Here is a 12,593-nt window from a genome sequence, read left to right as displayed (position 1 = left end):
GAGAGGTCTGTGTAGTATGTGCCTGTTTTGAAGGGTGCTGTCGCTGTGTGTCACTGTATGATGTTGTCACACTAGCACACAGAGCCCAGGGAAGAGAGCAGAAACTTGCTACAAACTTCTGTCGAAAAATGTCACAATTTAAGGAATAAACCGATGTGCAGTAATTCAGCTGAACACAAACTGGATTCACTGTCTGAAACAACTACTCTCTGCAGCATCATCTCCTTTCTCTGATCATTTCATTTCAAGGCAACTCTAATGCCAACTGACAATCTGTGCAGTGCACCAAAGCCCAGACCTCCATCACCACATACAGTACCTGTAGAACCCAATTTTGAAATGAGCCACCCATTTATATCCACTAAAATTGCTTGTTTTGGTCACTAACAGGCTCAAAATATTACACTTACTGTCTGTCAACATTTTAGAAAGAGTGAGATCCCTTTTGTTCAACCAGTCCCAAAGTTGCTATTGTCAAACCAACTTCCCTTTAAAAAAAACTGTAATTTTATCATTGTAAAACAGGCTTCATTCAAAGTCAGCAGAAGCATAATAAAACATGCAAAAACCATCTTGGTGTGTCTTTTCCACTGTTTCAAAAATCACCAACTCTGATTTGGTTGAAATTAAACCTTAATTCACCCAGTTAGATGTGAAAATACGCTGGCTTTATACACACTAAAATTAATGTTTATTTGAAAGATGTCTGGTGAGTTTGGCGATAGTCATTTGGGGCTGTTGGTGGTCAAACAAACAGGATCTTACTCGCATACAAACAGGTCTATCTGTGAAGGGATCCTTTCCATCATGTTGTCAGATGCTTAGAAGATCAATCGAAGTCTGTCAGTGGCCAAAAAAAAAAGTTTTGTTGGACGTAAATTGATGGTGCTCAATTGCCCCAAGTGGTGACAATATAGCCCGTTTTGTGGCTGCCGGCTGCTGCGGTCTCAATCAATACTGGACCAGTTTCAAAAACTGTTGTTCCCATTAGTTACTTAGCCACAAAACATGAGAAAATAAGCCTAAACCTATAATACCCAGTTGTTACACCTAAAACACACCAAGCAGGAGCTAAGTGCAGCCAATGGCAAGCTGCCATGCAATGTGTATGGGAAGCTGCGGCAGCTGCTCCAAGCTATGACCCTACGATTCTGCAGCCGACAAATTGCAACCAATCAGTCAACAGAATTCTTCTGGGACATGCTGACCTCTGTGACAAAGAATTCCTTCCCACCTGAAACACACAAACCAACACATTCTCACTCTGACCTCTACACATACTGAGATTTGGTCATGGACCTTCCAGGTTGAGATTCGACATGCAAAGTACCCTGGGTGCGTTGGTTGTTGCCGTTCTGGGATGCCACGTCAACTTCTGCCTGTTACATGCATTGTCAGTTTTACAAAATACATTCCCGTGTTCATTATTCATTACAGCGAGGTGGTCTTTTTGCTGGGTCTTAGGCCTGTCGCACCTCCAACGGTGCCTGTGGTGGACTGTGCATGGCAGGGGCGTCCTCTTCCCTGACACAGGCCTACACCTGACTGCATACCGCAAGGTTTTGCTGCAGAGTCTTCAGCTGGGGACCACCGCTCATTGACGTTTCGCCCCTTATCCCAGAACATCTCCTGGTGGCGGGGCAGTGAACAGGGACGTCTCCTTGACACCCCCTGCAGCAAAACCTAGTTGGATGTTAGTCCCCAAGCTTTGTCTCATCGTTTCAGCCAGAGTAAATGGCTTGCTTTCTCAGCTTCCTCAGAGTGCTCTTTGGTGGATCTGCTCAGTGTGGCTCCACGTAGTCCCAGGTCCTTGAGCAGGCATGATGTTGATCTGCCCACAAAGCCTCTGGCTCCCACCTCCACCGGGTACAGCCTCACACTCCATCCACTTTCTCTGCACTCCATGACCAGGTCTGCATACTTCACCTTCACCTAGTCCCTCCTCCCATGGCACTGTCAGCTCGATCAGTATTGCTGACTTCATGGCTGCAGACCACAGCACCACGTCTGGTCTTAAGGTGGTGCTGCATATCTACTGTGGGAACTGGAGCTGCCTACCCAGGTCTACTTCCATCTTCCACACTGCCCCTGGTGTTAATAGCTTGGCGGTTGGTCTCTTGCTGGTATGCATTGCGGGTTCCCCCTGCCTGAGGAAGTAGATCCTGCATCAGCTTTCTGATGAACTCTGGTAGTTTGCCTCCTGCCGACTTTTCTTCAGCACCTCTGCCAGCTTCCTGAGCACTTGGTCATGCCGCCATCTGAGCCGACCCTGTGTCAGTGCTGTTTTGCAGCCCGACAGAACATGCTGGAGTGAGGCATTAATGGTCCCGCAGAGGTCACAGGATTGCTCTGTTCCAAGCTATTGGTGGAGGTTTTGAGGGCTCGGGAGGGTGCCGTTTGTTGCCCTAATGAGGAGACTTAGCCAAGCCTGTGGCAGTTTCCAGAACTCTGCCCAGCTGATTGCTCGGCTCGCGACACCCTCCCAAGTTGTCCACCGCCCCTGCTGCCCCTGTGCCCCTGTGCCACAGACCTCACTCTGAGCTCCTCCTGCTCAATCCTGGTGATCTCTGCAACAACAAGGTCCTTCCTTTCCTTCCTGCTTGCCTTGGACCATAGGATGGGTGGGTCACTCCATCCGAGGCCTGCCCACCCTGTCTGGACCATGCCCACGACTTATTGATGTTGCAGTCTTCCCATCACCTTCGTCTTCCCTCCATTTCCTTCCAGTCTCAACTCTGGCGTTTGCATCAGCCACTGCCCTGTCGGAGGAGTCCCTTAACTCCATCACCAGCCTGGCCTTCTCCTACCTGTAGCTCAGGATGATGGATTTCAGGGGTAGCTGGAGTGAGTTCCATCCGCACAGGCCACCTGCTGAGAAGCACCGTGGTCGGCCGAGCCATTTGCGGATGAAGGAGTTGGCTTTCGCCTCCATCCGGCTTACGGCTGATGAGGTGACTTCGCACAGCTTCAGAGGCTACATCACCCTTGGGTACAGGAAATGTACAGTTTGCATATAGTCTCTTTTAAAATAAATGCACTATGTTGACGTTTTTTTTCCTTCAACAACAAAATCAAGTCATTGGGTTTAGGCAACAAAAGCACGTGGTTGGTTTTAGGAAAAAAGAACAGAGTTTGGCTTTACAATCTTAGGGGAAGCTAAAACCCGCCTCCTAGGTCGTTGTTGGACCCACCCACCCTACTCGGACTTCTGCTGCCTTAACTTTTGCTGTTGTCCCACTGCATGAAATAGTGATCAGCTGCGTATCATGGCGACGTGAAAGGACCGCTTTTTGTGTCTGACACTGGAAGTCACTGACCAAGCACCAGTTTTCAACGACTTTGGAGTGAGACCGGGTTGCATGAACATGCCTTCTGGTCACAGAAGAATGTTGCAACAAGCTGCACTTTGCAGCTGGTTCAAAGACTAGCTTTGTTGTTGGTGTTAGGCTCTACTGTTGAAACTACCATCCCATAATACCAACTCATAACATCTGGTTATAACTGTTATTTACAGAATGATGGTTAAGTGTAGACAATGTATTACATTCCCTTAAAAAATCACACAGTTAAACTTTGTGAAATGCTGTCTTCGACAAATTAATAATTATTCGTCCCCTCTTGTAAATTTGGCAAATTAAAAATTGACAAACCTGTCAGCCAATAGGACATGAGTATTCCCACATATTTTCCTGTAAACTCTCTCTGATTGGTCTGCTCTCGCCTCCGTTCTATTCACTGATGACAAGAAATTATAACACCGACATCTTCTTTCGTGAGCTGTTGTGGAGAATTATTTGGGGCTAAGAACAACATATGTTTGGTGTTGGTGGGGTAGGCAGAGCATGTGAACCCCCCCCCCCCCCCCCCCCGCTTAGGACCGACCTCTGTGTGTGTATTGGAAAAACAGAAAAATACCCATTTGTGATTAATTTATGACCTCAAACGTGGTGGACTGAGTCGTGATTCTCTTTTGGTCTGGTTTATTCTGCAGCTAACTGAAAGAAGCACCAATCAAATGAGAACATTTGGCTCTGCAGGGGTAATGGTCTTTGTCATATGCAAACACAATACTGAATAAGTCTCAGTGCTATTTTAGGGTGTAAAATCACTCTCACACCACCTGGAAATGGAGGGAATTATGGCTCTGACTCAGCTTTTCAGGTCTGTTTAGGCCATGGCTATGAGTCAATTTCCTGTGCCTTTATAGAGCAGAAGAACTTAACACAAGTCTAATTTGCTCATCTGCAGTTAGAGATGATAAAAAGGCTCCTCAGTGGGCCCTTATGCCTTCATCTGTCTCCACTGCTGGGACGAACAGTCACTCTTTGGTTTTTCTTCTCATATTTCCCTCCATATTTATCATTTTCCAGTTTACGTTCTTAGTCATTTTAAACTGTTCATCATCACCATATTTCTCCCCACCTCATGTGCTAAAGCCCCCTCAGCTCTCCACCAGGGCATCATCCTTTTCTCCTATTTCTTTATCTTCCTCCCCCCTTGCACCGTACCCCTTGGCTTTCCCAATTCCCTCCACTGCCACCCATTAATCCTGGGTTGTTATGCAGAAATGCCAGCCACAGCAGACCCCAGACTGAGTCCCAAGGCTTTTGCCACCATTTGCCTCTCAAATAAACAATGCAGTGTGTGCATGGGTTTGTGTGGATGTGCCACAGATTTCTCTCCAATCCCCAGTATCGGTGTTAAGTCCAGAGCAAGCCGAGGCAGCAGTCTCTCTGCACGTAAATCAATGAGTTTTAATTACAGCAGAGCCTTTCCCTAATGGCTGTAATCAAGAATAAGGAGACTGGAAGCTTAATGATGGAGGGATATACAGAGTCGTAAAGCTTTATAAACACAACAGCATGCATGACTGGGAGGCTTTCTCATACATATTAGGCTTTTCACCTCTTTATGTACCAATTTCAGACGGTGTAGTTGTAAATTTTACCCAGTTTTATGTGGTCAGATAATCAGGTCTGGTTTCTAGCTTTGTTTCGCTGTGCTATACTGACACCAGTACCTGCCTGCCCGCATCACTCTTTTAAATTCCACATTTTTATATTCAGTACTGTATTCTTGTTAGTGCAGAACAGTCTCTGCAGTATACAGACCAAGGTACACTGAGAACCTGGATGGTGATGGGAATCAAACTTACAATATTCCACAAGAAAAACTGTAGATTGGACTTTTTGTTTTGCTGTACTAGACTTTGTGTCTGTACATTAAGTGCTGCCTTATTGACTATACCTATAGCAAACTAAAAATTGTTCGATAAAAAATGAATGTTACATTAATGTAAATTTTATGTATTAAGTTTCTTGTTTTTCTCATTTTAATTTAGTTTATTTTGTGTTTTTTAATATACCAAACCCTTTTGAGTCTGTCTGTTTGTGAATTATGTATTTCTGAAATCCTATTAGCACCACCACTCCTCCACGCCCTGTAAAGGATATGGGGTTACAGATCATCCATTGATTGATAATGATGTTGTACAGTATAATATAGTTTATTTTAGTGCAATATAACATAGTATTAAAGTGTTGTATAATCTAGTAAACCAATAAGACGGATGCTTTGTGCCTAACCATGTTCCCACCTGCCTTTGTCTTTCCTGTCAGGTTAAGAGGAACACCTGGGGTACCACCAAGTACATGGAGCTGTACATAGTGGCTGACAACACACTGGTAAGCTGACAGTAACTCTCCACCTACTGTATTCATTCCACAGCAGAGTATTTCAGTGTACAACAGGCCAGGGTGAGGGCCACGTTTGTCCTCTGACATCAGACAGCCATCGACTGACAGACTGGAACAGAAACTGGGTCCACATCTTAAACAATTATCTCCTTCCAGCTAATGGAGCTCTTTCATACTAAGAGCTCTGAGCTGATGATAGTCACAGCGAGGCGGAAGCATGTGGAGACAAGGTGGAAGGATTTGTCTGCTTAATGGCATGTATTTAGGTAGAATCTAAAGGTGCAAGAGCTTTTGAATGGACACTAAGCTGTAGTGATGAGACGCTACATCTTCATAAAAGTCAGTTAGGGTTTTGTCTCCTACATTAATGCCATGGTAACAGCACACTGTGATCAATAAGAGACTGGTCCTCCCCTTCTGTAATTGGTATAATTATGATGATGGACCGGGGTAGAAATGGTAAAGCAGGGTTGGTTGGATAAAGTTACGTTTTCATGGGTCATTAGTCTCTGCAGGGAACTGTCTCTAACATTTTATTTATTTTTTTGACCGCTGACCTCATTCATGCCACTAATACTCCCCTATCTTTCCTGTCCTGCAGTTTAAACGTCAGAATAAGGACTATGAAAAGACCAGGGCGAGGATCATGGAAATTGCCAATTATGTGGATAAGGTAAGGCTGCTGTTCTCCAGAGAACAGAACCACAGCTCCATCCAGCAAGCTAATAGACATTGTTCTATACTTGGCACATATGTCATCCATCACTAATCAACTCTGAATTTTGTTGATGTGATAAATAAATAATCAGTGATTGAAAAGTGTACACAAATATCTGTTGAATGAAGTCTCATCAGGATTTAATCAATAGCATCCTTCAGCAGTCTTTACAAGGAGATTGGTGGAAAAATTGCTTTGTGTGACCAGACTGTGTTATGGCAGCTTATGACAAGAGTGTGGACAAACCTGTGTGTTTGCAGGTACATATTTGTTGTTGTTTTTCTTTCCTGCATTTAGTTCTACAGGGCTCTAAACATCCGCGTGCCTCTGATTGGTCTGGAGGTTTGGACCGACAGGGATCAGTGCATCGTCACGGAGGAGCCGAATGCCACCCTCTGGTCCTTCCTCCAGTGGAGACAGAAGCTGAAATCCCGCAAGAAACACGACAACGCCCAGCTGCTGACGTAAGCAATGGATACACACACACACACACACACACACACACACACACACACACACGTCTAATTAGATACCTTTTGGGGAATTAACATTGACTTACATTCATTTCCTGGAGACTAGCCAAAACCACTATTTTTCACACATTTCCACCTAAGCTACAGTGGCCCTGTAGCAAAGCAACAGTTGGTGAGTCTGTCAGATCTGTTCAGCCACAGTTCTGCTGTCTGCAATCAATGTTGTTACACACGGACTGTAAGGTGGAAGAAAATACACTTGTAGTTTGGAAGGAACGACCTCTGTTACCTTTGTTTGCCAACAAGTCAACTTAAAAGGTCAATGTTGTGTTTACAACTTGTTTCTGCAGCCCCCAGGTGGCAAAAAAGTTTTAGGTTGTATTCCCATCCTTCATCATTTTGAAGAGCTGATTTTTCAAGCATTATAAATCCCGTCTTCTTTACTTTTATGTTTACTAGCTAGCAGTCTTTGTCATTACCTTTCGTTGCAACATTGCTGCATTTCATGGCACATCAACGCCACATGTAGATCAGTGGAATAGTGTGAAACCGTGTGCTGCCCATGTGCACTGGCAAGATTTTAACAAAATGGTAACCTCATTAAAAAACTGCTCCACAGCACAACTAGAGGTTAAATACTCCACAGGATACCTTTAAAGGGGACCTGTTGTGCTTTTCCTTATTTCCATCACATATATAATTAAATGTGGCCAAAATAAAGAGGTAAACGTATGTAAAAGTAATCCCTGTGAGCAAAAACCTGAAGTTTCAGACTGTTCTGAATACTTCCTTTCCATTTGTTTTTTTCCTAATTGGAGACTAGCTGGTGTCAACTTGTGATGGATTTCTTTATATGATCATCCACTCCAGGCACACTGCTGCAAGTCTTTAAATTTCTTTATCATTCTGCGCTGGAGGTATTATGTTTTTGTGTTGTCCATATGTCTGTCCCATTCTCGTGAACACGATATCTCAAGAACACCTTGAGATATTTTCTTCAAATTTGGCACAAACGTTCACTTGGACTTAACAATGAACTTATTGGATATGGTGGACATAGGTCAAGATCAAGGTCATCGTGACCTCGTCTGTCTTATTCTTGTGAACACCATATCATAAGAACAGCTCATAAGAACTGAGTCGATTTTGGTGGTCAAATGTCAAGGTCACCATGACCTTGCATCTATCCCATTCTAGTGAAGGCCATGAAGGAGTTTTCTCAAATTTGGCACAAACGTCCACTTTGACTTAATAACGGACTGATTAGTATTTGGTGGTCAAAGGTCAGCGTGACCTCACATGTTTTTGGCCATATCTCAGGAATTCATGTGCTATTTATGGCACAATTTCGCACGAATGTCCAAAAGTATATAATGATAAAGTCATGACATTTTATAACCAACAGGTCAAAGGTCAACTTATATTCTGCAATATTCTGCAAAAATGTTCTTGTGGCCATTACTGAACATCATAACTTGGGAACAAAAAGGGAAACATAAGACAGATACTGAATTGATGACAGTGCTCTTGGTTGCCCACCTTGAAACTGCACTGATACTGATGTCAGGTTCTGACAGATTTCTTTATATGGTCATCTACTCCCAGCACACTAAAAGTCACTTAAAAGTCATTCAGTGGTCTTAAATTTAAATTGGTGAGGTCTTAATAATACAAACATTATATCTAATATAATTTATCATTTTTTTTTATTTTTTATGTGAAAAAAGTGAAGCCTTTCTATGTAAAAGTCCATATTTCTAATGTTACAATACTTAAGTAAACTATAATACCGTCATTTTTCTTCATACTTGCACTTACCTGTTGGCAAAATGTAGATTGACTTAACTCACTCTAATAACCATATTCCTACATAGCACTTACCTCTGCACAAGACCACATGTATGCTACCTGCAATGCTTAAATAAGTGAAATATGATATGTCCAAAAATCTGTCCTAAATTTGGTTAAAAGGTGTCTTACAAGGGCCTTAAAAAGCATTACATTTAACTGTCTGATACCCGTAGACATCCTGCAGTAAATGTAGCTCCACGGTAGTGTCAGGGAAACATCTTATCCAATGTTGTTACTTCTCCCTGATTTTAGATCAGATTCCTGCTGGAAAATGTGCAGTTGTGAAGATTTTGGTGTAGAAGCTTTTATTGGTGATTTTTCATAGTAGAAAGTGGTGCTATTTCCATTACAGTCATTCCACGTCTGCAATGAGGGTGAAGAGACACAGGTGTTATTTTTGCGCTTTTTGCCTTGTCCCACGCTACTGTGCTGTGATAGGCTCACACCAATTAACGCTGTCTCAACGTGACAAGTATTTGCCAATCGTAGCACAGCAGGGCAGGACTAGAGTAAACATACTTGGGGAAAAAAAACAGTGCAATGCACCAAGACATGGGGGGCCTGGAAACACTGACCAGTCAGAGAACACTAAAGACACAGGCACTAAACAGAGGGTGAATACAGGTGTTCCAGCACAGACAGTATGAGAAATATATAACACGTTTTTTTGTTTTTTTTTTGTTTTTTTTTAACCATTCAAGCATGTAAAGTTCTAGGTTATACCTTATATACAAGTATGAAGCTAAAAAAAGGGGCATTATAGTTCCCCTCTAAGTGTGTAATTACAGTTAATTACAAACCCTGTGTTGTTTTACTTCACATGGTTGTACAATTTGCTATCATGTCAGATAGGGCCAAAGCTATTGGTGACCATCTAATGCTGATGAAAAGTCCTGATACAGTTTGCTAGGTTTTGTTCACAGTGTTCTGCTTTGGGGGATAGAGAGAGCACAGTCAGAGAGATGCTCAGAGACAGAAACAGAGAGAAAGAGGAGACGGGGAGTGTCCTGCAGATGACAGCAGTGAAGTCCTGTCCTGCACAAAACACACCCAGGAACAAAAGCTGGCACCATTTCTGTTCCTTGTAGGTAAACTGGGGACTGCATTGAAACAGAAATCCACTCCCAAAAATTGAAAATAGTGAAAGGTAAAATAGAATGACTTTGTGCAGTGTGGCTGTACAGATCCAGAGTCACCATTGACAGGGGACTGCAGCTGTTGCTACAGCTGCCTACACCCACCGCTTTCCATTCATATCTCTTACTGTAAACTGAATGGTACACTTCTTCTGACTTAACTGTTTGGCCACTGTAGCTAAGGTCTTATCCTGACTTATATGTACTGTAAATGAGTTAGAGTCTGGTCCTTGAGAAGGGCCTGATGTATGATGAACACATCATTATCTCCTGATGAGCGTAAATGAGTCATCTGATGTTAGACATTTTCAGTAAGATTAGAGAGTGATTTGGCCCTTTTTGTAATGTGATTGTCTTCATGTGTTGGGCTGACCCCAGATGTGTGGGAGTCTGTGATAAGAGCTGGGGCTACAGTTTATATCTATAATGAAATGATCAAATCTAAAGAACACTGTGACATATTGACACTCTTTAAATGTACTACGTTTTGTGATCGTACTTGTGAGATGCAGACTGGAAATATTGTCCGGGTGTATCTCTGATTTTATCAGGGAATGATGATGTGATCATTTGTCATAAGCTGAACATAAGTACAGGTGTGTGGGGGAGAACAGGATTGATTGTCACATTTTTCACTTCCATTTTAATCCCTCAAAAAATATATCCTCAAAAGATTCCCTTTCAGTGTGTAATGGAGGCCGAAGGTGTCAGGTAGGAATGCCAAATACGGCTTGTGCACTTGTGACAACCATAACTATCGTGGGGTTGGTCGCCACAAACTATAGGGATGGTTGTCTCTATGCTATTATACTGGGGAAAATAAAAAAAATAATGATTTTAGGTTTAGTTTATTGGTCCCACTCTATTAGGAGCTGTGCCTTGTTGAAATAAATCAAAGCCTATATGACTGGACCATGTGGGAATTTAATTAGAAAGGACAGACACAGGAAGTGACCACGTTCTGCAGTCAGTCACATTAATTTACAGGGCTGGTACCAGCGGTTATTACACAGGCTAGTTAATAACATGTCCTGCAGGAAATCCAAAGTGTGGGATCATTTTGAGAAGGTTAAGGACGGACCCAAGGTGATATGTAAACTTGTAGACAAAATATAGGCCTATATTAATGAAGGTTCATTGGTACTTTTTTTGTGTTTATCTGTAATGTAGCACAGTGTTAACAATGTTACTGATACTACCTTCAACTCAAACCATTGTGTTGCAAAATATATAATTTGATAATTAAATCTGTATTGTAAACATGCGGGTGACTAGTAGACTAATGGCCTTAAATGCAAACTACTGGTCGACTGGGAAAATACTTGGTCAGGGATAGCCCTACACCGATCAAATCTTGTATATCAAGAGAATATATCAAGGAAAAATCATTCCTGTAAGTGAATATTTTATTCCAAGAAGAGAATGGAAAGAAAAATGCATGTGACAACTAACCCCCCAAAAATGTGACATGTATCCCCAACTGGGATTCTTTGCTAGCGACCAAGCTAACAACCACATGTTGTAGCCTAGCTTAGAAAAAAACTATCCAAACTGTACCTCTCCCTCCGAAACTTGGGGAGGAAAAAGGAGTAGATCTGCCTCTGGCCCCTTCTAAGTATTTTAAAGTCTTGTGTGGGAAAACCAAATTAAACAAAATATAAGAGTATTAATGCAGTATTATACTGTTGGGGGACTGTAACATTTTTCCAGTAACAGTGGCTGCTTTAGTTTTTGTTTTTGAACCTGCAAATCTTTGTCCTGATGTTAGTACACGGTGTGCCACACAAGTTAATAATTGTAGCTGCACCTCAGCTAATAAGAAAGCTGATTAACTCCACATCCCCCCTCGTACACCTCCTATCCCCTGATGGGCCTCTGTGTGCTTCTAATGACAGAAACACTCCAAGCTTTGGGTCACATAATTTCATATTTCATTAGTCTTTAAATTGACAAGTAATAATTTAAACAGATATTTTACTAAGCAAAAGATCTTGCTTCAGTCGGCTATAATTGGGCCGACACAACTCAGCGTGCCGGCAGTAGCATCATCGCAGTTTGACTGCCGGCGTACACACACTCTGAGAAACACATGCACACACACCAGCATTCATCCATAAGCAGTAAATTGTTGGCCCCACTTGCTCCATAATTAGTTGTGCTGATACCAAAGGGCCTATTTTGTTTGGATTTATCAGTCAGGGCTTGATTTTGTTTTTGGGATGCTAAGTGACAACTGCAAGGAGACGGCATGGTGGATTGAGGTTCTTCACACACCCTCTCCCACATCTGACAGGCTTGTCATGTCTGCCACTGTGCGCTGCTATTGCATCTGCAATCAATGTGCATTCACCGTGGAGCCTGTAAGTGAACAGGGAAAAGATTAAAGTTAAGTGATTTTTCGTAATGTGTGTGTGTGTGTGTGTGTGTGTGTGTGTGTGTGTGTGTGTGTTTGTGTGGCTCTGATAGTGGTGTGATTTTCAAGGGGACAACTATCGGGATGGCACCACTGGAGGGGATGTGCAGCCTGGAAAACTCTGGAGGCATCAACGTGGTATGTTGGAAGACTTTTCTCCTCCTTCCTCTTCCTTCTCTCTTTTCCCCTCAATATTTTCTCCCATCTTCAATTCATCTGCTATTGATTGTCAATGCTTTTGTGTCTGCAGAACGTCCTCTAAAATATAGACTTTTGGTCACCAGCTTTAGGTCTTTCTCAAGGGTC

At 42.7% G+C, this 12,593-nt stretch overlaps 1 protein-coding gene across 1 annotated transcript in view; it reads left to right on the top strand.

Moving 5' to 3' along the window:
• Positions 1-12,593, top strand: part of adam19a (ADAM metallopeptidase domain 19a) — a 275,264-nt gene that overhangs the window by 206,965 nt on the left and 55,706 nt on the right. The window contains exons 7-10 of the mRNA XM_049568017.1: positions 5,619-5,684; positions 6,298-6,369; positions 6,712-6,878; positions 12,341-12,425. Coding sequence (XP_049423974.1) covers positions 5,619-5,684; positions 6,298-6,369; positions 6,712-6,878; positions 12,341-12,425 — 390 coding nt within the window. The remainder of the gene's footprint in view (positions 1-5,618; positions 5,685-6,297; positions 6,370-6,711; positions 6,879-12,340; positions 12,426-12,593) is intronic.

Source organism: Epinephelus fuscoguttatus, linkage group LG23 (assembly GCF_011397635.1).
Source record: "Epinephelus fuscoguttatus linkage group LG23, E.fuscoguttatus.final_Chr_v1".
Lineage (NCBI taxonomy): Eukaryota > Metazoa > Chordata > Actinopteri > Perciformes > Serranidae > Epinephelus > Epinephelus fuscoguttatus.
Note: the sequence above shows the minus strand (reverse complement) of the source record. Positions and strands in the feature narration are given on the sequence as shown.